Source organism: Lemur catta, chromosome 1 (assembly GCF_020740605.2).
Source record: "Lemur catta isolate mLemCat1 chromosome 1, mLemCat1.pri, whole genome shotgun sequence".
In the NCBI taxonomy this organism is placed as follows: domain Eukaryota; kingdom Metazoa; phylum Chordata; class Mammalia; order Primates; family Lemuridae; genus Lemur; species Lemur catta.
The window spans coordinates 68,787,581-68,810,490 of record NC_059128.1 but is presented as its reverse complement, the minus strand read 5'-3'; the positions used below and the strand labels follow the sequence as shown (position 1 = coordinate 68,810,490).

Genomic DNA, 22,910 nt, shown 5'->3' with positions numbered 1-22,910 from the left:
TCTTACTAGAAATTCAATCTGATGATTCAGTTTCCCTTAGAATTTTCTCAGAAATACTTTCTTCTTCTTTTTATTTTTCTGAGACAGGGTCTCACCCTGTTGCCCAGGCCAGAATGCAGTGGCATCACACAGCTCACTTCAAATTCCTGGGCTCAAGTGATCCTCCTGCCTCAGCCTCCTGAGTAGGACTAAAGGCATGCACCACCATGCCCGGCTAATTCTTCTATTTTTTGTAGAGACAGACTCTCGCTGTGTTGCTCAGGCTGGTCTTGAACTGCTGGGTTCAAGTAATCCTCCTGCCTTGGCCTCCCAAAGTGCTAGGATTATAGCGGTGAGTCACCACACCTGATCCCAGGTATGTTTTCTTTTTTGCCTCTCCCTTTTTGACATTTTAATAGTGATTATTGATGACACTTATATTTGCTTTACTATTATTTTATTTAGTCAAGCCAATTTGGAGATAATATCTCATTTACTCTTACTGCACCCTATTAGTGGAAAAAGAAAAGGCATAATGGTGTCGAAAATGGAACGATTTTCTCAAAAGCACAGATTAAGTCAGTGATATGGCTAGGATAAAAACCAGGCTCTCTTGATTTACAATCTTGTGTATTTTTTTTTTTTTTTTTTGAAACAGGGTCTTGTTTTGTCACCTAGGCTGGAGTGCAGTGGCCTCATCATAGCTCACTGCAACCTCGAACTCCTGGACTCAAGTCATCCTCCTGCCTCAGCCTCCAGAGTAGCTGGGTCTACAGGTGTGCACCAACACGCTTGGACAGTTTTTCTGTTTTTTATAGAGGCAGGGACTTGCTCTTGCTCAGGCTGGTGTTGAATTCCTGGCCTCAAGTGATCCTCCCACTTCACCCTCCCAAAGTGCTAGGATTACAGGAGTGAGGCCCTATGCCTTGCCATAATCTTGTGTACTTTTTATTAATTATTATCATCATTCTGAACTAATGTTTCTCAGCATTTCTAGTTTGTAGGATTTCAAAGAATTCCAAAATGAAATCTAGAAAATTTCTGAAATTCAATTGAATATTTCTCTAAACAATAAGATTAGTTCTATCATTTATAGTAAATATTAGAGTGAAAACTAATTCTTTCTTGAGGCAGAACTTTAAGAACTTTAAGTACAGCTAATTATAAATCGCAAAGGAATCTTTCTCATGATGCCACATAGATTAGTAAAGGGGAAAAAACGTTGCTCACTGCTCCTTATTGTCACAAGAATGAGAGAAACCCTCCCCCCATAGTTTAAGAGAGAGATTTATTTACATGACTTCTCTCAGTGCTCAGATCAATGTTTGCAGTCTATCTGGAAATAATGTTTAGCTTTAATAATGTTACAACTTAGTATTGCTTTAAATAAGAAGAAAGAATTAGTAACTATCTTCTGGCTCATATTATTTGGGAGAAAATGACTGTTTAAAAGTCAGCACTAAGTGGGAAACCTCCTAGATCATTCAGGAATGAGATTAACTTAGAAGACTAAGGTCTTACACTTACACTATTTAACACTGCAAAGCTATAAGCTAAGTTCCACTATATCAAGAGTCTTGATTCTTACCTGCTCAGCAGCCAAGGCTTCACCATAGTTCTCTAGGAAGTTCCCCACGATGACAGAGCCCACAATAGTGAGACCCTTTCCTGCTTTGAGCTGGGAGGCAAAGGTGAGGAGGCGAGGATGCTTGACGTGTAAATCTTCATCTAGTTTCAGTAATACAAGCAACTGAGGCCTGTGAAGACGTTGATGGGGGGGAGGGAAAAAAAAACACTTTGGGTTTGGGGAAGAGAATGACAAATTCCACCTTTTAATTCAGGAGATCTGTATAAAACATACAATTTGACAGAAGGAAGAGATCAGAGGAAATGATAGGATGAGAGTATTGGGTTATTCTGAATGCTCCCAGCATTATCTCAAGTTGATCAGTCTTCAAGGAAGAGTAACAAATGGTAGAAATCTAGATCATCAATCACACGAAGAAAAGGGAATAAAGAAATGAAATATTTTAAATAGTCCAAAACAGGTCCATTGTACAAATTCCTTCAGCCACATGATTTCCTTACCCTATAATCAACGAAGCACACATTTGTGTGTGTGTTAACTATGTGCCAAACACCACTAGTGTTGATTTCTTTACCTCCAGTTTTTAGTGTGTGGAGGTCCTTCCTCCAGCCGAAGCAAAGCAAACCGGGCTGCACTGAGGGACAGCCCTCGGATACCATCACCCCATTCTTTCTCAGCTCTGGGAGAAAAAGGAGAAAAGAACAGAGATAGATTTAAACTGTACTAAGTATAATTTAAAAAAATAAAAGTTTATTTTTTCTGAATCTAAAAGTAACAGACACAAGGTAGAAGATTAAGACTCAGATTAATGATTTATATAATGCTCTAACATAATGAACACACTGTTGGCAGATCACCGCCACCCTGCACCAACAGACTGCATTGCACAAACAGTTCAGAATAAAGCCTGAAAGGGTCATTCACTTGGTACTTCTATGGCACAGTTCAAAAGCAATAATGCAAAATAGCAATTTGGATTAGAAAATTAGTACAGACCCAGAGTTTATTTTGAAAATAAGGAGAAAGTAAAATTCAATGTAATCTTCTGAATCAGAATGTTATTTATTCCTCATTTTTGGAAGTTGTTAGTGAGGTCTTAATTGTTAAAGTTATTCAGGACTAATCTCTTTTTCATTTCAGTCAATCCCTTGACCAAACAAATCAGCAAAAATATTTTTATTTGTGTTATATTTTGTTTAGTGCTGATCATTATTATTTGGATATGTCCTTTTAGTTGTTTTTCATTGATCCATTCATACTTTCTCAACAGGTTTCCCTTGTGATGAAAACTTTGCATCTATAAGATGGTTAAGAGAATTAAGGGTACAAAATTTAGTTATGAACAAACGAAGTTACCTAGGTCCTTAATGTAATTTTCATTGAGCTGGCCCTAACCCAACTAGCTAGTCTTGCCACTTTTTGCAGAGAACAAGGTCAAATCCACACTCACCCTTGGTACTCAATGTACTTGTAGATCATACCAGCTATTACCATAGCTACAATGGCGTAATACCAGGAAGAAATGAACATCAGAGCCAGACAGATACTCATTCCCATGAAAGAGAGGGCCCTAGAAAATTAAAACAACACACATACAAAAAAGTATCTTTTTAAGCAGCTGAAAAAGAAGCCTGTGTTAGAGGTGCTTCTCAAACTATCTGTTGTGAGGGATTATTTTTTAACAAAATTTCCAATCTATTACAGAGAGAACTTTTGTAAAATGCAATAAAAATGAATTATTAGAAAAATTATCACAGGGCTGGATGCTGTGGCAATGTCAAATTGCTACAAAGGTTTCTAAATGCTTACTCTCAACTCTACAGGTGTCTTTTCATGGACTGGCAACTGTCAGTAGATGTGCACTGAGCCCCAAACTATGTTTTGCACTAGAAGATGCTTCCTATTGCTGGAAAAACACAAATGAACAGGACACTATGAAAGTCATCTGTAGTTATGAGGACGATTAATACTTGGCAAAGCAGGGATGGGATATACAGTTAGAAATGTTAATAACTCTATAATCTTTTTAAATTTTTCATGTAAATATTCCTAAAATTTTTTTGAATATTTATTAGCACAATTGCAGAATCCACTGAGAAAAATTTACCATTAGTTTCCTGATTGTACATAAGAGAAACTTAGCAGAGAGTAATGAAATGCTTATCTTGGTCAAATAAATCAGGTAGAAAACTACATTTACTGAAGTTTTTTCCATGGACAGAATGAACCTCCTAGATCTATGATGAATTTTAAAGAAAGAACAGGAGAGTTGTTAATCTGGAGAAAATTAGGATCTCATGAAAATATAGGGTGGGAAAGATAAAAACATACTAGAAGCAAAATAGCAACACAAAAAAATTGTTCATAATGAACTTTTAACTAGAGTTAAAGCTAGAAAGAGGGCCAGAGGCATTAAAATCAGTTGAAGATCTAAATTTTTGCCCAATAAAGATCACATTACGCCAGGCGCAGTGGCTCATGCCTGTAATCCTAGCACTCTGGGAGGCCGAGGCGGGTGGATCGCTCAAGGTCAGGAGTTCGAGACCAGCATGAGCAAGAGCGAGACCCCCGTCTCCACTAAAAAGATAGAAATAAATTATCTGGCCAACTAAAAATATATATGCAAAAATTAGCTGGGCATGGTGGCACATGCCTGTAGTCCCAGCTACTTGGGAGGCTGAGGCAGTAGGATCGCTTAAGCCCAGGAGTTTGAGGTTGCTGTGAGCTAGGCTCACGCCACGGCACTCACTCTAGCCCAGGCAACAGAGTGAGACTCTGTCTCAAAAAAAAAAAAAAAAAAGATCACATCACTGTCCACTGTTGGTAATGTTGGTAAGTGAAGCCAGAAAGGAATCAAGGAGAAAGTTAGCAAAAAGAAATGTAGCAACCAGTACATATAGGATATAATTTTATTTTTATTTTTTTCTAGCTTCTTCCTTTAATGATGACTGAAATTAAAGATGAGCTATCTTTCTCTGGCCATTTATTTAGTAAATAGCTGGTGATTGGTGTCCCATCCAGATGTGGTTATTTTTGTTATATAATAAATGTCCTTTTACGGTTCTTCTCTGGAATTTATAATAAAAAGTGATTTGCTTGAGAATGGTCCATTTTTCACTACAAGTAAATAATTGACTGAATTTGTAAACACTTATATTAAAGTATAACTAATGAGAAACATCCTATACAAGATGTGAACTAGCTTTGTCATTCCCTCCTTGACAAGGAATTTTACCAAGTGTTCTGTGGTCAGGGACGATTAGTAAGGGTCTCAGGTCTTCTCTTTGCTTAGCTTTCCACTTCCTCTATGTTTAGTAAATTAGGAAATTTAAAGTATAAACCTACCATTTCTCTCTTTATTCTGGAATGGGGGGTAGTCCAGACTAAACCAAAATGGGACTACCATTTACTGGCCAGGCACCTAGATGGAATCAGGGAGAATGTTTCTGGGAAATTTCTGGTGGGTGATATTTCTTTGTCCTTCTTTTTATTATGTTTTGATTATTTTATTATTTTTTTTAATTCAGGAATTTCAAAACATTAAGGGGGTACAAACATTTTTGTCACAAGGATATGCTGTATAATGTTACAGTCAGGGCTTTCAGCATGCCAGCCACCAGGACAGCGTTCATTGTACCCGATGTAAGTTTTTATCCCTCACCCCACTCCCACCCTCCCCATATAGGATGCTTAACTATGAGTGAAAAGAGATGCGAAAGAGATAGGATGGCAACTAAAAAACTTTGATGGCTCCTTCAGGACTTAGGAGACTCGACCACAACAACAGCAGCAGTAACATTTCACTGGGAGCTTTACTATGTACCACGTACTACGCTAAGCACTTTAGATTTACTAGTCCCATTTTACAAATGATTAAAATGAAATTTTACATGGTTATGTGCTCTGCTGAAGGTTACAAAGCTAGGAAATAGTGGAGCTGAGATCTGAACTTGGGTCACCTGATTCTACAGCCCTAAGTGGGAAATGGGAAAATATATATGCAGAGGGAAGATGGTTTTAACCTGAAGAATGTAGCAGTCTGGAAATATTGTAGTTTTGATCTTTATTCTCAGTGGATACAAGTTATTATAAAGTGATATAAGAAAAATGGGATAGGAGGATGGGGATTCAGGTGAGAATTGTAAGTTGAAACAGACAGTATGGAATGGCTGGCCAAGAAAAAAAATTGTATCAAGAACCCAAAGTCTCCTAGTTTTCTAGTTCAATGATGTGGGAAAAGAGAAGAAAAAAAGCAGACTTACCAGTGGTAGTAGCGGAATCGGGGTCTCCAATTCGGTGTTCTAAGTAATGTTTGCAAGGCACATGCCAAGTTCACAAAGAGGTAACACATGAGAAAAAACCTGTCAGAATAAAAACAGTAAGAAGAATGATTATAATTGTAAAATAATTTTTTTTAAAGTGTGAAGTTTATTGACGAAGGGCAAGATAGGTTTACAGAGCATGAGCAAGATACGTTTGCCACAGAACAACGAACAGACCCTTCTGTCCTAACAAAAGAGCTATAATTGTAAAATAATTTTTTGAGGGTTATTTTAAATAACTGGAGACCTTTTGCCTGTTTCTAGACCAATAACCCTTGGTTAAGTAGGAAGGAGAGAAATTTACACCTCTTCCCACAAACCTGCTCATCCTCCTATGTTTTCTCTCTCAGTCAACAACAACCACTCTCTACCCAATTGTTCTTGGGATAATACAGGTTTCCTCTTCCTTCCTTACCCTTGTTCCAAATTCACTTGTCAAATCCTGCAAATTCTACCTATTTAAAACTCTCTAAACTTCTTTTCTTCCTTTTCCTCTCTACTACTATCACCTTAGTTCAGGCTCTCATTTCTTCTTTCTAATTAGCACTCCCAGCTCAATTCTAGTCTCCTAATCCATCTTTTTATACCAAACAGATCATTATAAAACATAATCATTTTGTTCTCAAAGGATTACCCAGCACTTCCAGGTTAAAGTTCCAGGTTCTTTGTGATCTGGTTCTACCTACCTCTCTAGCCTATTATTTCCCTAACATGCTCCCTCCACTCTAGCCAAGTCAAACTACTTTTAATTCTCCGGATGTGCTACATTATTTCATTCCTCAATTGCTTTGTACGCACTCCCTGACTAGAACATTCTTCACCCATTTTTTGCTTAGCAAATAACCAGTCATCCTTCAAGATACAAGTGTCACTTCCTCCAGAATATCTTTCTCAAGTCCCAGTCTGTTTAGATGCCTTGCTTTGGTGTTCCTACGGCACACAGTGTTCACCTTTACCACGGTATTCATCACACTGTACAGGGATCACTGGTTTCCTTATCTATATCAGTTCCTTAAGATTGTGTCTTATCCATCTTTGTATTCCCAGAATACTGTATTACACAGGGCCAGGTAGGTAAGTCACCAATAAGTCACAAATGAATGAATAAAAAGCTAACAGTAGTGGTAAAAGATACAATCAATTGATAATGAATCAGAAATGAAGGCAAAGAACTTTTGAAGTTATATGTAGGAAAAAAACATAATATAATAAGTCATAGAAGTGAGCCTTACATGAAAGTTCTCAGGAATGTTTTTTAAGTGAAATTACAACTGTATTTGGCATATTCTGTTGTTATCACTACTGTTATATGATAGATAGAAATTAACATGTATCATAACATATATCTAAACAGGAATAACTGAAGAAAATAACTGGCTCTTACATGGAAAGAATTGGGGCCACAAGATCCAGAGAGGCGATAAGGATTCCCAGCTCTGCAATGGCAGCAGTTAGAAGTAAAGCCCAGGTAGGTTCACCATTGGCTTTGCTGTGGCCAAAAACCTGTGCATAGAAGGGAAAAATGTCAGACATAGGAGAGTTGAGTCAGTGCTCCTGATTCCTCTATCCTACAGTTTCAGACATCTGGAAGATAATGGTGTTACAACTGTGATATTTTTTAAACACCTTTACAGAAATCACATATAAACTCATATTAGGGATTCAGAATGTCTTGTACTAAAACCCCACATCTCCACATTTATGATCTAGTAATTCCTAAGCCCACAAGGACCACACTGTTTTTCATAAAACCTGGGAAAAAAGAAGAGGGCATAGAGAAGCGTCACTCACCCTTAGAAATGGTATGATGTTATCCTTGGCGATAGCCTGTAGCAGCCTTGGTGCACCTGTGAGGCTCTGAAGTCCTGCCCCACACGTTGAAAAGAAGGAGCCGATAACAATCACCCACGGGGATGGCCAAGATAAGGTGCCCACCACCAAATTACCTTTCACAGCATCCCCAAACCTGGGAAAGAAATAGAGTGGGTAAATTTAATCTGAAAATAACTTTAGACTGAAGACTAGAGAGACATTCACCTTATTTTTTTCTATTTATAATTTTTAGAGAATCAAAATTGAGATAGACATGAATATTAAGAAATGTAAAGGTAAATGGATTTGATTAAAAGGCACTTTTGGAAAAATATTAAGGAAAAATAACCTGCGGGGCCAGAAAATAAACTAAGCTTCAATTATAACTTTCCCCTTCAGATTATCAAAATACATGCTTTTGGAGAAAAATTGAGATCTCATTGAACCTATATTCTTTCTAAACATAAGCACTTTCCTATGTCATGAAAAACTATGAATAAAACTTTTTACTGGTTTGAATAATATTGTATCTTTTTTTTTTTTTTTTTGAGACAGAGTCTTGCTTTGTTGCCCAGGCTAGAGTGAGTGCCGTGGCGTCAGCCTAGCTCACAGCAACCTCAAACTCCTGGGCTTAAACGATCCTACTGCCTCAGCCTCCCGAGTAGCTGGGACTACAGGCATGCGCCACCATGCCCGGCTAATTTTTTCTATACATGTATTTTAGTTGGCCAGATAATTTCTTTCTATTTTTAGTAGAGACGGGGTCTCACTCTTGCTCAGGCTGGTCTCGAACTCCTGAGCTCAAGCAATCCACCCGCCTCGGCCTCCCAGAGTGCTAGGATTACAGGCATGAGCCACACTGCGCCCGGCCAATATTGCATCTTAATTTATACTATCCATTATTCTAGTGTGGATTTTCTAGTATACAAAATACTGTAATTAACATTTTTATACACATATCTACATTCACACTCCTGATTTTGTTTCCTTATGGAGGACTCCCAAGAGAGAGATATTGTAACAATATCAATACATCTCAAAATCATTATCAAACTGCTTTCCAGAAAGCTTATAATAAATTTTACTCTCACTGGAAGTATATGAACTCTTATGGCATATATACTCCATACCAGCCTTGAATGTTAAAATAAAAATTTAGCTCTTTTTTTTGCCCTTCCTTTGGCTCTCCCTTTGCTACTACAATGGTCTGCTTGACATCTGTAGTGTATGTATCATGCTCTGTAAACCTATGTCTTGCTCTTGGCCTATAATCCTATCTTTCTTTCTCAAAAAACCTCATTTTCATGTTTGTCTTAAAAAAGAGAATATTAAAATAAAAATTTGAAAGTCACTGCTAATTTGATGAACAAAACATGGAATCTCTGTTTAATTATTGTTTTAACAATTTTTATTAAGTATCAGGCAAAAACTAGTAATGTGCAAATAACAAATGCACATCTCTAAATTTCCATAAAGCAAACACTCATGTAACTGCAGGTCAAGAAACAGAACATTGCCAGCACCCAAAAGGCTCTCTCATGCTTACTCCCAATCACTAGCCCTTTCTTTCTCCCCACTATCTGTTATCCTGACTTTTAATACCATGCAGTTTTACCGGGTTTTAAACTTTATAAAAATGAAACACAGTACATATGTTCTGTATCTGATTTCTTTCACTTAGCATTGTTTGTGATTTTGGGGGGTATACTGTTATAATTCGTTTACTTTTATTGCCGTATGGTTCTCCATTGCATGAATATATAATTTATTCATTCTACTACTGGTGGACATTTGGATTATTTCTAGGTTTTGGCTATTAAGAATAACGCCACTATGAAAATGCTTGTGCATGATTCTTTTTTTTTTTTTTTTTTTTGAGACAGAGTCTCGCTCTGTAGTCCAGGCTAGAGTGCCGTGGTGTCAGCCTAGCTCACAGCAACCTCAAACTCCTGGGCTCAAGCGATCCTCCTGCCTCAGCCTCCCGAGTAGCTGGGACTACCGGCATGGGCCACCATGCCTGGCTAATTTTTTCTCTATCTATTTTTAGTTGTCCAGCTAATTTCTTTCTATTTTTAGTAGAGACAGGGTCTTGCTCTTGCTCAGGCTGGTCTGAAACTCCTGAGCTCAAACGATCCGCCTGCCTTGGCCTTCCAGAGTGCTAGGATTACAGGCGTGAGCCACCACGCCCAGCCTGTGCATGATTCTTGATGCACATGTCCATGCATTTCTGTTGGATATACCCAGAAGTGGAATAGCTGAGTCATAGGTTTGTGAATGTTCAACTTTAGGAGATAATTACCACTAGTTTTCCAAAATAGTATTCCCATTTACACTCTCAGTAATAATTTTTATATTATGGTGTAATTTACCAAACCTCTATAAATCCCCCATTACATTAGTATTATAATATACTATACCATATATGTACATATACACACCTACATATATATATATACATACACACATATACATATAAATATATATACACCCTGTGCTGCTTAGAGCTCAATCTGTAGGGAAGAGTGATATGAAAATGAGTAGCAGCAATATAGCATCATAAGTGCAGTAACACAGTATGTTCAAATATAGTGGCTAAACAAAGGGAGGAGTGGTTATCTTCATTTGCGTATATAAAAGCTTTATAGGAAAGAAACTTAGTCTAGTCTTAGAGAACAAATGTGACTCAGCCAGGTGGGAGAAACCTATTCTAAGTGAAGGAAACTGCACAGAGAAATGTGTAGATGAACGGAGATCTGAAATAACACATATTTAACTTCTAAGTTGTGGCTGAAGCACAGGGAGTTTATGAGGGAATGGCAGGAGATAAAAGAAGACAGACATGGAGAGGGCCAGATCAGGGATGTGTTTTAACGGCCTATGATAGGCTCCGAAGGAGGGAGGTTTGTATGATCAAATTTTGTGTTTTAAAAAAATCATTCCGGTGGCAGTGTGGAAGAAGGATTGGAAGGTGGTAAATTGAAAGGAAGATTATTACAATAATATAGGCAAAAAGTCCTGAAGGCCTGTACAAAGAATAGGGGAAAGAATGGATCCATTAATGTTGAAAGGTAGAATTCACAGGGCTCAGAAACCAACCGGAAGAGGGAATTGATGGAAAAGTCTGGGATGATACTTAGGTTTCTGTTTTAAGAGAGGACGAGTGGTGAAGCTATTAACCAAGATGAGGAAAATATGAGGAGAAGTAGCAGGTTTGTCTAGGAATCTCTTACAAAAACGTATTTTATACTCATAGGTGAGAGGAACGGAAAAATAAACACAGCAGCCTTCATGAAGAAAATGAAGAAAGTAAGTTTCAGGCTTTTATTTAGAATACCAAACAGAATTACATAGATACTTTTCTCTTATGGAGGAGATAATAGAGACACTGAAAAGTTTGTTTTTTTTTAACTTGCCCTTCTTTACTTTTGGTATAGTTTCCCAACTATACCAAAAGTAAATGTACAGGGAAGTCCTTATTATTCAGACAAATTCACTGCTTGTTTGAAGAGCTATATTCACTGCATCTCACATATTTATAAAAACATAGTGACCCTTATTATTCACTAACCTTTTTTGGAACAATATATACATATATTTTTTTTCTTACTGTTAGTCATGATTGATACCTCAGGTTGGGTTTTTGAGTTTATAACTGTCTTGGAGATATGTGGAATGATGAGATGTCATGGAAGACAGACACATAATTGTTACAAAGAAATTAACTACTCACTTGTCTCTGAGAACAACCCCTTCAATACATGCACCAAAAAGGACAACATTGCTTAAATCTATCATATTAAGAGTCAAGGAAACTGCTATTTACTCTTTAACATGAGATAGAAAGTAGACATTCAGGATATTTCTTCTGTCAGTAAAATGAGTTGATAAATTCACTATTCCTATAAATTCTTTCTTGAATTTTGTATGTGTGGTGGGCAGATTATCTGGCAATAAGTGAGGTGGTAGAAAACAGATATCCTTATTACCAGAATAAAAATACTGATCACCCTTGTTCTACTGGATGTTCCTATGACTAAGACTCAGACTGGAGCCATGAAAAGGATACAGACAAACGAGGTGGTCAGGATGGCAAGAATAGTACCAATGGGAATAGATTTCTGAGCATCTTTCAGATCTCCAGATCTGTTTGATCCAGCCATGATACCTTTAGAGAGGGGAAAAAAAACAAGTTAATTTCTTGAGTTCCTGAACACTTTGATATTCATACTGATACCGAAAACTAGACAAATCTAGGAATCCTGAGAATATAATTCTGTCTAAGAAATATCACTCTCTGGGTCTGAAGCTTCTAATATAGACAACAACCTATCTGTTTACCTGTGACAGAGGGAAAGAAGATTCCCACCAGAAGAGTGAAGGAGGTGGTGATGTCAACAAGAACATATTCATGGTTTAAGCTGCCTAAGACATCAGAAGACTTGGCTGATGGCTTTTCAATGATCTCTCCCTTGGGTAGATAATTACTCCAAAGATTCTCTGCAGTGAGAAAAAGGGAATATAAGCAACAGCAGTATGGAGAGAAGATAATTAGAAAATTTCCTATCCAAACAACATTCAAAATCAGACTCCTCATTTATATAGTTTTTAAAGGTATGTTTGCTTCTACATGAGTACATATACACTATGCATTACATAACAAAACACAAATAAAAACATAACACCCCTCTAAGAAGGAAGTTCCAAGAAACAAAACCAAAAACACGTCCTCCTCGTCCAGTTCAAATATAATTTGACAAAATGCTTTGGTACATACAAATGCAATTAACTTCACTAATGCAAATTAGTAAAAGTTAAGAAGACTCAAGCTGAATACCCCTCAAAGCCCATTATTCCTTTTTATTAGTCATCAATGCTGTTTCTAACACTATAGCGTGAACTTGATTCCCTGCAAAGAAATTTGTGGAACAATAGTTTAAGCAAGAAGTCTCTTAACGAAAGAGTTTGAGGAATTTAGCTGAGTTACGAAAACACATATGTGGATGTGGTGACATTAAATAGTTCTATTCTGTCAACGTAGGAATAATATTGGCAATTTTACAACAATACACAGAATATTTTATCTTATCTTAGGTTAAAAAGTGACTTGTTCAGCTCTGCTCTTAAAAGGAGGTAAATTTTAGCAGATGATACTCTGTAAAGGAGTCCTGAATAAAGATAATTTTACTAACAGAAAAGCAGAAATATGTTGAATTAAGAGCTGTGTGCTGTGCTTAAGAAGGGAAGTGGCACCATAGCAGTGAGTCTTCATGAACAATACAAGAGTCTAAGATGTCAAAGCCTATTTTCCTCAGAGAACAAGAAAAAACTTCTCCAATAACTCCTAACTTACCTGTAATGATACCACTAGCCAATCCAGGAATGCCCTGGATTGAAGTGACATTATTGTGAACAAAGTATTCATCACAGGTGGCATTGAAAAATTGACTTGAGTTACAGAAGAAGCCCCATAACTTTGATGGGATTGTCATGTTGTTTATTTCCTTGGTCTTAGAGCAAATGTCAATGTGTCTTGATGAAAGGGTGCGGTTACCCAGCATGCAGACCCTAAGTGAAAACAAACAGGGAGAAAGATCAAGCAAGAAAAAAATACACCAAAAAAAGAAAATAGATCAATAAAGGAAAAAAAAAAAATCTCATCTCTAAGTGTTTCTACTGTCATGGGTGACTAGCACTGTGAATGGTGACTGACATTTTCTGATTTAATTTAATCTTTACAGCAATCACACAATGTATTAGTATTGGTATTTCTATGTTGCGAAGGAAGGAACTGAACTTCAGGGAGTTAGAGAGTTAATTGAAGGTTAGGGAAATATGTAAGGTATTTTGCCCAAGGTCATAGGTGGCAGGTTGCAGTGACAGAATTCAAATTGAAGAACTATCTGAAGACACTATGCTGATTCATCTTCTAAAGTTTTTAGGCTAAAATTGTTAGGTCTAAAAGAATACTGAAGTCCTTTTGTTCTTCTTATTAAAAAAAATGCCTCTATTTTTTTGGCCTAGAAAAGCCTTACATTGGTAACAGTCCCCTTGAAAATGTTATGCTAACGGTTAAACCTTCTGGCTATTGTTGTGAGGACAACAGCTTGGCTAGAATTTAAAAAAAGCACTTACCTCTATGGCCTAAGAGAAAACTGTTCTTGAACTTAAGCCTAGACCCAGTGGGAGTGAGGGTATTTAAGGATAATACAAATATTAACTGCTGGTTTTATTTTTTTCTTTAACACAGAGACATAAATATGAACAAAGGAATAAAACATCCACAATTAAAATAGCCCTCAAGTCAAACAAAGCACCTTTTAAAATCTGCAAAATGACTGCATAAATACCTAATGAATCATGTACCTATTACTCAGCTTCAACAGCTTTCAACATTTCCCAGTCATATTTCACGTATTCCTCTAGGTTTTTTGTCTTGTTTTGCTCCATTATCTTAAAGAAGAGGAGAAGCCTCAAAGGAGAACTCGAGCCAAAAATGGAATTTCCCGAATTGAGATATAGCCAGAATGTCACCTTTAGAACTTTTATGACTCTAAAAAGGCTCTTCAGCTATTTTACAGGCCCTAGATAAGCAGACTAAAAATTTATGATGGAATCTATTACTGACATCATTGGATGGCAAGTCAGGAAATCGCAGGGTTCATGTTCTTGCTCTGTCATTAACTAACTTTGGGGCAAATCATTAAACCTTAACAGATCTGTCTTTTTGTCTTGAAAAATCTATTTTTCTATAACCTGGTTAAATCAACATAGAACTGATGAGTTTGATCCCCAGACAATCCAGATAACTTGCCAAAGACAATCTCTGTAACAAGTTTATAAAAAACACTCACTGTCAGCTAGTCCTTATTAGGGGTGGGGAACCTGTAGCCTTGGGGCCACATGCGGCCTTTGGGATCCTTGAGTGTGGCCCTTTGACTGAATCCAAATTTTACAGAACAAATAAAGGGATCTGTTTTGTGAAGTTTGGATTCAGTTAAGGTGCTAGAGGGGATCTAGAGGGCCACATGTGGCCCCACGGCTGCAGGTTCCCCACCCCGGCAAGGAAGAGGATAGACAGAATATAGTTTGCTGGGAGTCTTCTTGCCTAGGCCGGGAAGGAAGTCTACCTGGGCTTATCTGAGAGAGAAATTTCAGGAAGACTCTATCATAGTCTGACTTGAAATGATCACACCACCAGATATTGGCAATGACTACCCAATAATGATGGCTAGGAAGAGAGAGAGACACGTACGGGAAGTGCGGAGGGGCGAAAGAAGATTTGATGGCTCCAGCGTAGATGGCCAAGATGGACACGATGACACAGGCCAGGAAAAGTGAAGCAAACTTGTTCACATAGCGAACGCCGATAAATACCACTAACACCATGAGGACCAAAAAAGCTGTGCCATAGACACGCATGTTATTTAGCATGGCTGCTGATTCCTTGAATGCATCATCACTGCGAAAGATGGCAGCCCGGGGGACAATATATACCTGTTTGGCGAAAAAAAGTAAAAAATTAGGTCATTTCAAAATAATCAAGTAAAAGGGCTGTAGTTTTCCATCTTAGGTAGAGACAAAAAAAAAGGCTGTAGTGGTTTTCATTTGCTTCCACAAAGGAAAGCAAAGCTGGGACAGAAAATGACTGGAGAATTAGCCTAATTCCAATCTGGATCTGAAATGCCTATGTAAATGGGATGTCATGGATTTTGTTTGTTTATTTGTTTTGGTCTATTATACATGCTATTCTGAATAACTACATTTCCAAAAGGGAAAAAAAGGAATAAATGAATAATTTTATTCAAAAGTTTATATAAAATAATTATAATGATTACCTTGAGCTCTGCTTCTGCTATCACTACTTTAAATAGTAAAAAATATATCTCAGTGAATAAACAGAAATTAAAAACATTTTATTTCATGGCGATGAAGATATCAAAAGAGATAAACTTTATTTTACTTTTTCCCATTGGTTCATGTTTTGTCCAAGACTTTAACTTCTTGGTTGGGGTGGAAGAATGCCGGTGATTGGGTGGAGGGGAAGGTGTTGTCTGACAAAGGGTAGGTACTTCAACCTTTCTACCTCATATTCACAGTAAGAGGCCAGCAACAGGTTAGCAATCCATCACCTGATTTGTTCCTATAGCTGATCTCTCAGAAGCTTTGATATCAAAGAACAAAATAAACCCAAATCTATATCTCTTCTATACAGTAGACAAAAATTAAGTCATTACTCACCAGAAAGATTTCAATGGCACCAAGGATATACATGGCTGCTGCAAATGTGGTACCAAGATAAAAGCACAGGCCAACAGCCCCACCAAACTCTGGGCCCAGTGCCCGGGAAATCATAAAGTATGAGCCCCCAGCTAAAAGACAAAATAGAAGGTAAATAGGATAAAGAGAGTACATTTGTAAGAAGAATGTAGTAAGTCATAAATAAGAATAAAAATACGTATGAAGGATAAATGTTTCCAGCTTCTGAAAACCATGAATGTGATAAAATGATTTACTAGTGGGAAGTAAAAGATGCAACCTTTATTTTAGGATATACTACTCATCTAATGTGCCACATGAAGCATTATAGTTTGCCAGTTATTACTTAGAAAAAAAACAGGAAATATTTACTACAGGCATAAGATAGTCCAATAAAATATATTCTAATTAAAAGAAGCTTAAGAACGTGACTAAAAGTAAAGCATTCTAGTTTAGAAAATAGAGAGATTTTAAAGAAGGTATCCTACAGTCAAACAGTATTAGTGTCTATGTCCTACAGGCCATTACTCTGCTATAGCACAGAACAGACTAAATAGTATTCTATTCCTCAAAAGTTTCTACCTCTATCTGTATAGCATAAACACAGAGTAATCACTGACAATCCCCAAAACCCAGTCTTGGCCTACTGACCTGGCACCACTCCATTAGTGGCAATGGCACTCATGGAGATAGCAGTTAACATTGTCTGTAGAGAAAGGGAAAGGAGAGGATTGTTACTGTGCAAAGATGACATTTCTGTACTACTTTCCCATCTGTAGACCTCAGAGCACTTATCAGACATTTAACTCTACTTTCTTTTATGGAGGTAGTTGCCTGTTATACCTAACGGTATGGAAATAAGATTATGTGGTCCCACTCATTGCACTAGTCACACTATTCTAATAATATCTGGAGTATTCTGTTAAAATACCCCTACATCATAATCAGCAGGTTATGTGCTATTTAAGAATTGCTAACCTCACCCTGTATCTCCTAGTTAAACAGGAAATACAGTATAACAAACTCAAAAGGAATAAGTAGGGAAACAACTTGGAAAATAGGTTAGAACCTGCGTAAAGGTAACTATGACACCAAGAACAATATTCAGTAAGAAAGGGAATCACTGAAGGCTTTTGAGCACATATGAACTATATTTTAAAAACATTACCTGGTGGCACAGTATAGAATGAATTGCAGATGAGGAGTAGCTGGAGGCAGAGTGACGACTTAGTAGGCTACTATAGTAGTTTAGTGAGAAGCAAAAATTACAGTGGAGGTAGTGGGGACAAAAAGGAAGGCTTGAATGTAAGAGATTTAGAGAGAGAATGGATTAGTACTGGTAGCTGATTACAAGAGTGAGGCAATTAAGGAACCAAATACAGCTTTGAAATTTTAAGCTTGAGAAACTTAAAAAAAAAAAAAAAAAGGTGGGTACCATTAATTTTAAGTCATTAATGATATGGACTATATCTGCTTGACCTGTTTTGGATAGTACTCAGCTGAGCACAATGCACAGGGAGGGTTTAATGGTTATAGTGATAAAAGAGGACAGTAGAAACCTATAATAAAATTGATAGATGTGGCTGGTATACAAAAATAGGAGGAGTTTAAATTAAAGGAAGATCAAAATGTTCTTGGTATAGCGAAGAGAAGACCTGGAAAGAACAACTGAATTTCTAAGGAAGGGAAGAGACTTCAAAACAAAACACCAAATATCCCTCACCCCCCAAATAACTCTCAATTTTGTTTCTCAATACATACTGGAGTAGTACATCACATTTTCTAACACATTTTCTGTTACAACTTTGATGCTATCAAGCTCAAATGGTTTGGATTCTGAATTCTTTAAAGATAGGGACTTTACCTTCTATAACCAATTGAAGTCGTACTTTGTAATTTCTAGTATATCATATAATATAATAGATAGCAAGCGGTGAATAACAGGCACTAAATAACTGAAGTCCTTTAGATTTTAATATTAGAATAATCTTTCTCGTTGAGATCATGAATCTTTCCCTAGTATTCTTTGTTTTATTCCCAAAGAGGTCAAGTGCATACACTTGAGAATTCGCAATGTTCCAGGTAATCTGCAGGAGCCAATGCAGGACTTACACAGCAGCAGCAGATAAGGACAATTGCAAAAGCCTGAAGAACTCCAGCTGTGCCTACCACCCATGTAAGGCGTAGAAAGAGGATCACTCCAAAAATATTTTGTAGACATGGGAGGTAGACACCCATGAAGGTACCCATTTGGGGGGTCTGGAAAGAAAGATGTTGACAAGACAAAAAAATCATATAGTCATCCCAAAGAGAGGTTTTTAGTCTTTTACTGTTATATAACCACTTGCATCCCAACTACCATATTAATCCCAAAGCAAAGATCCTAAGTTTAAGCAATATCTTTAAAAAGGCACATATAAAATTTCCATCTTTCAAATGTTTATCACCATACTTTTATTATTCCTAGAGCTATATATTTTTACTTTACATAGGTTCCCACACATTTTTTTATTATACATAGGCATTTGGCCACAAATAAACTTTTAAGTGCGCCCCCAACAATTTTAAAGTTTTCTGTTTTTCACGGCTGTTGACTCTCTTCATTTAAAAACAGAATAAGGACTTGATAGAATTGCTTCAGAATTTGGCAGAAATTCTTCACAGTAGTTGGTAAATAAAGTAAATGATAAAATGAAGTTCTGAGGGCCGTTTTATCCCTTTTCATAGAGCTGAAGAACCAGAATGCTAAATTGAATGTCTCATACTTTCATTTTGAGACAAACTGATATTTGGTCTTTAAAAAACTCAACAACTTAACAACAGACAGATGGCATGGGCAGATGAGTGTGGACACTCTTGAAGTGCTGTTCCCTCTGCCTGGGAATGCTCTTTTCCCATGTGGCTCACTCCCTCACATGAGCCAGATCTGTGCTCAAGTATCACCTTGTCTGAAGGGCTTTCCCTGACCAACCTATCCAAAGCAGCATCCACCTCCATTCTGGCTCCTTTGCCAGTTTCAGTCTCTTTACCGTGCTTAAATTTTTGTCAAAGCACTTATTAACACTTAATATTTTATATATTTTAACACAGTTAAAACAACTTAAGGACTATCTCCCCACACTAGAATTTAGACTGCGTGACAGCCTGGATATTGTATGTTCTGTCTGTGCTATGACCCAAGTGCCCAGAACAGTGCCAGGCATATCTCTTGTGTTTAATGGTAACTGAACACAGAATGATGCCCTGGGTATTTCCTATTGTCTTACACACAGGGTTCTTCTAATTTGTCCTTGTTATTTTGAGGCCTCACCTTGGTAGGCTTCTTTTTCCCTTCTGTGATGTTTTCTGCCTCTTCATGTTCCTTTACTCCTTGTGTCAGATTAGTGTAGTTGGCCATTCGGTTGAGGAGAGAAGACACCTTTGGTCTCGTGTCCATTTCTTCCTATAAAGCCAGTAATATGGAAGAAATGTGTTATGAAGAACACTGAAAATAAGCATCAAAACATTTCTACCAAAAAACTGAAAGGTAAATGAAAAAGTATTTCACACGTAAATATTTTAAGAAAATTTATCAATGAGACTTTATCTCCCTCCCCCTCCCCCCGCCACAATATTAAAAGATCACACTTAGGGCAACATGAAGCCTTGCAAAATTCTTTTTTAATTGACAAATAAAAATTGTATATGTTTATGGTGCACAATGTGATGTTTTGATATATGCATACATTTTTGGAATGATTATATCAAGCTAATTAACATATTCATCACCTCAAAATACTTTTTTTTGTGGTGACACCATTTAAAATCACTGTCTTAGCAATTTTCAAGTATACAGTATTAATTATAGTCACCATGCTATACAATAGATTTCAAAAACTTTTTCCTCCTGTCTAACTGAAGCTTCGTACCCTATGACTCACACCTTCCTATTTCCTCCTCCTTTCTCCCCTTCACTCCCTGGAAGCTACCACTGTATTTTCTGATTCCATGAGTTCAACTTTTTTAGATTCCACATATAAGTGAGATCACATAGTATCTGTCTTTCTGTGTCTGGCTTATTTCACTTAACCTAATGTCCTCCAGGTTCATTCATGTTCTTGCAAATGACAGGACTTCCTTCTTTTCTAAGGAAGAATAATATTTCATTGTTTGCGTGTGTGTCTGTGTGTGTGTGTATATATATATATGTATATAAATATATATCACATTTTCTTTATACATTCATCCATTGATAAACACTCAGGTTGATTCCAAATCTTGGCTATTGTCGATAATGCTGCAATGAACAAGGGTATACAGCCATCACTTTGACATACTGATTTCATTTTGGATATATACCCAATAGTGGAATTGCTGGGCCACACAGGAGTTTTATTTTTGATTTTTTTGAGGGACTTCCATGTTTTTTCCCACTTATAAACTTATTAAATGGAAACTTTCATTATTCTTTCTAAGAGCTATGTAAGTTTATCTCAGTAAAAACAAAAATTACTAGCCCCCTACAGTAACCTAATAAAAAACATTGCTAATATGATTCTTAACTATAGTATCCCCCCTTTTTTTGCTACTAACATTTATGGCTATTATTTATAGCGCCAAGCATGGACAGGTCAAGAGAAAACTTTTGTGAATAAGCTAAATATTCACCTCAGACCTTTGCTTGAAGGAAGCTGAGAGAAAATATCATTTAAAAAATAGGCACATTGACAGAAGTGGCACTTGCGTCATTATCCAAAGCCAGACAAAGATGGTGTTGGTATAAACCCAGCTCCTTTCAACAACCTGACCACAGACTCCATCAGAGCCCATGTTGTCTTAGATAAGACATACAGGTCCTTTTCATTATGTTGAGTGAAATTAGCCAGGCATGAAAGACAAATCACACATGATCTTGCTTATATGTGGAATCTAAAAAAGCTGAACTCATAGAGGAGAGCAGATGCTGGTTATCAGATGCTGGGGGTGGGGCAGGCAGGAAATGGGGAAATGTTAATCTTAGGGTACAAAGTTTCAATTAGACAGAAGGAATAATTTTTTTTTGAGACAGGGTCTTGCTCTGTTGCTTCCGCAGGAGTGCAGTAGCATCAACACAGCTCCCTGCAAACTCAAACTGCTGGGCTCAAGCGATCCTTCTGCCTCAGCCTCCCAAGAGCCTGGGACTACAGGTGCGTGTCTTCTTTCCTGGCTGATTTTTCTATTTTTTGTAAAGACCAGGTCTCGCTATGTTGCTCAGGCTGGTCTTGAATTCCGGGCCTCTAGTGATCCTACCTCACTAGCCTCTCAAAGTGCTAGGATTATAGGTGTGAGCCACTGCACCTGGCCTAGGAATAATTTTTGAGATCTATTGCACAGCATGGTGACTACAGTTAACAATAATGTGTTATATATTTCAAAAGTGCTAATAAAGTAAAATTCAAATGCTCCTACCACAAAAAATAAGTATATGAGATGATATATGTTAATTAGCTTAGTTGAATCATTCTACAATGTATACATACATCAAAATATTACACTACACCCCATAAAAATATACAATTATTATTTGTCAATTAAAGGAAAGTGATACAGGTCTGCTTAACCTGGCAGCCTGCTTCCTACAGTGATTTTTGTTTAGTTAGTTCTAAAGTAAATGATAGTCTTCCTAAACATAGGGTGGAGAAATATACTGCTTTACACTTAGAAGAAAGATAATTCTAATAAAAACATTTAAATCATAGCTGAATTAGATTGAAAGGTTATCCATATGCCTGAGAAGTCAATACTCCTTTAACTTCATAAACATTGGATTTAATGGTTACTCACTATAAGTAGATTATACAGACAAAATTAACTATTAATATGTCAACCAGTTACAAGTGTAACTGTTATTATATTTTATATATATCATATAGTATATATTATACTATATAATATATAGTATATTTTATATTATATAAGATATAATATATATTATATTTTAACATTAGTTACTAAATTATCCAGCTTTTACTATTTTAAAACCAAATGGGGTAGAAAATGGCTATCTTGAGATCTATTCCTGAAATCTCTGTCCATAGTCTTCTCCCAAATATTACCTCAAAGAATAGCAACAACAAAAATAAATAAATGGGACCTGATCAAATTGAAAAGCTTCTGCACAACCAAGGAAACTATCGTGAGAGTAAACAGACAACTTACAGAATGGGAGAAAACATTCGCATGTTGCACATCCGATAAAGCGCTCATAAACTAGAATCTCTATAGAACTCAGGAAAATCAGCAAGAAAAAATCAAACAACCCTATCAAAAAGTGGGCAAAGGACACGAACAGAAACTTTTCAAAAGAAGATAGACTAATGGCTAACAAACATATGAAAAAATGCTCAACATCTTTAATCATCAAGGAAATGCAAACCAAAACCACAATGAGATATCACTTATCTCCAGTGAGAATGGTCTTTATTAAAAAGTCCCAAAACAATAAATGTTGGCATGGATGTGGAGAGATAGGAACACTCATACACTGCTGGTGGGACTGCAAACTAGTGCAATCTCTGTGGAAAGCAATATGGAGATACCTCAAAGAGACACAAGTAGAACTACCATTTGATCCAGCAATCCCATTACTGGGTATCTACCCAAAAGAAAAAAAGACATTCTATAAAAAAGACATCTGCACTTGAATGTTTATAGCAGCACAATTCACAATTGCAAAGATGTGGAAACAACCTAAGTGCCCATCAATACACGAGTGGATTAATAAAATGTGGTACAGGCCGGGCGCGGTGGCTCACGCCTGTAATCCTAGCTCTGGGAGGCCGAGGCGGGTGGATTGCTCAAGGTCAGGAGTTCGAGACCAGCCTGAGCAAGAGTGAGACCCCGTCTCTACTAAAGATAGAAAGAAATTATCTGGCCAACTAAAAATATATATACAAAAAATTAGCCGGGCATGGTGGCTCATGCCTGTAGTCCCA

General features: G+C 37.0%; 1 protein-coding gene across 4 annotated transcripts in view; it reads right to left on the bottom strand.

Annotated features, from left to right (window-relative positions):
* The window catches only part of SLC12A6 (solute carrier family 12 member 6), a 90,011-nt gene that overhangs the window by 9,137 nt on the left and 57,964 nt on the right, over positions 1 to 22,910 (bottom strand). For 3 of the 4 annotated variants that reach the window (XM_045527599.1, XM_045527606.1, XM_045527617.1), the window contains 15 exons: positions 19,268 to 19,399; positions 18,070 to 18,216; positions 16,609 to 16,663; positions 15,940 to 16,070; positions 14,954 to 15,195; positions 13,052 to 13,266; positions 12,040 to 12,198; positions 11,768 to 11,866; positions 11,432 to 11,489; positions 7,681 to 7,855; positions 7,274 to 7,392; positions 5,830 to 5,928; positions 3,018 to 3,137; positions 2,142 to 2,246; positions 1,568 to 1,736 (listed from right to left, as the gene is read on the bottom strand). In XM_045527599.1, coding sequence (XP_045383555.1) covers positions 1,568 to 1,736; positions 2,142 to 2,246; positions 3,018 to 3,137; positions 5,830 to 5,928; positions 7,274 to 7,392; positions 7,681 to 7,855; positions 11,432 to 11,489; positions 11,768 to 11,866; positions 12,040 to 12,198; positions 13,052 to 13,266; positions 14,954 to 15,195; positions 15,940 to 16,070; positions 16,609 to 16,663; positions 18,070 to 18,216; positions 19,268 to 19,399 — 2,025 coding nt within the window. The remainder of the gene's footprint in view (positions 1 to 1,567; positions 1,737 to 2,141; positions 2,247 to 3,017; positions 3,138 to 5,829; positions 5,929 to 7,273; positions 7,393 to 7,680; positions 7,856 to 11,431; positions 11,490 to 11,767; positions 11,867 to 12,039; positions 12,199 to 13,051; positions 13,267 to 14,953; positions 15,196 to 15,939; positions 16,071 to 16,608; positions 16,664 to 18,069; positions 18,217 to 19,267; positions 19,400 to 22,910) is intronic. The other variant, XM_045527612.1, reaches the window with a different exon arrangement.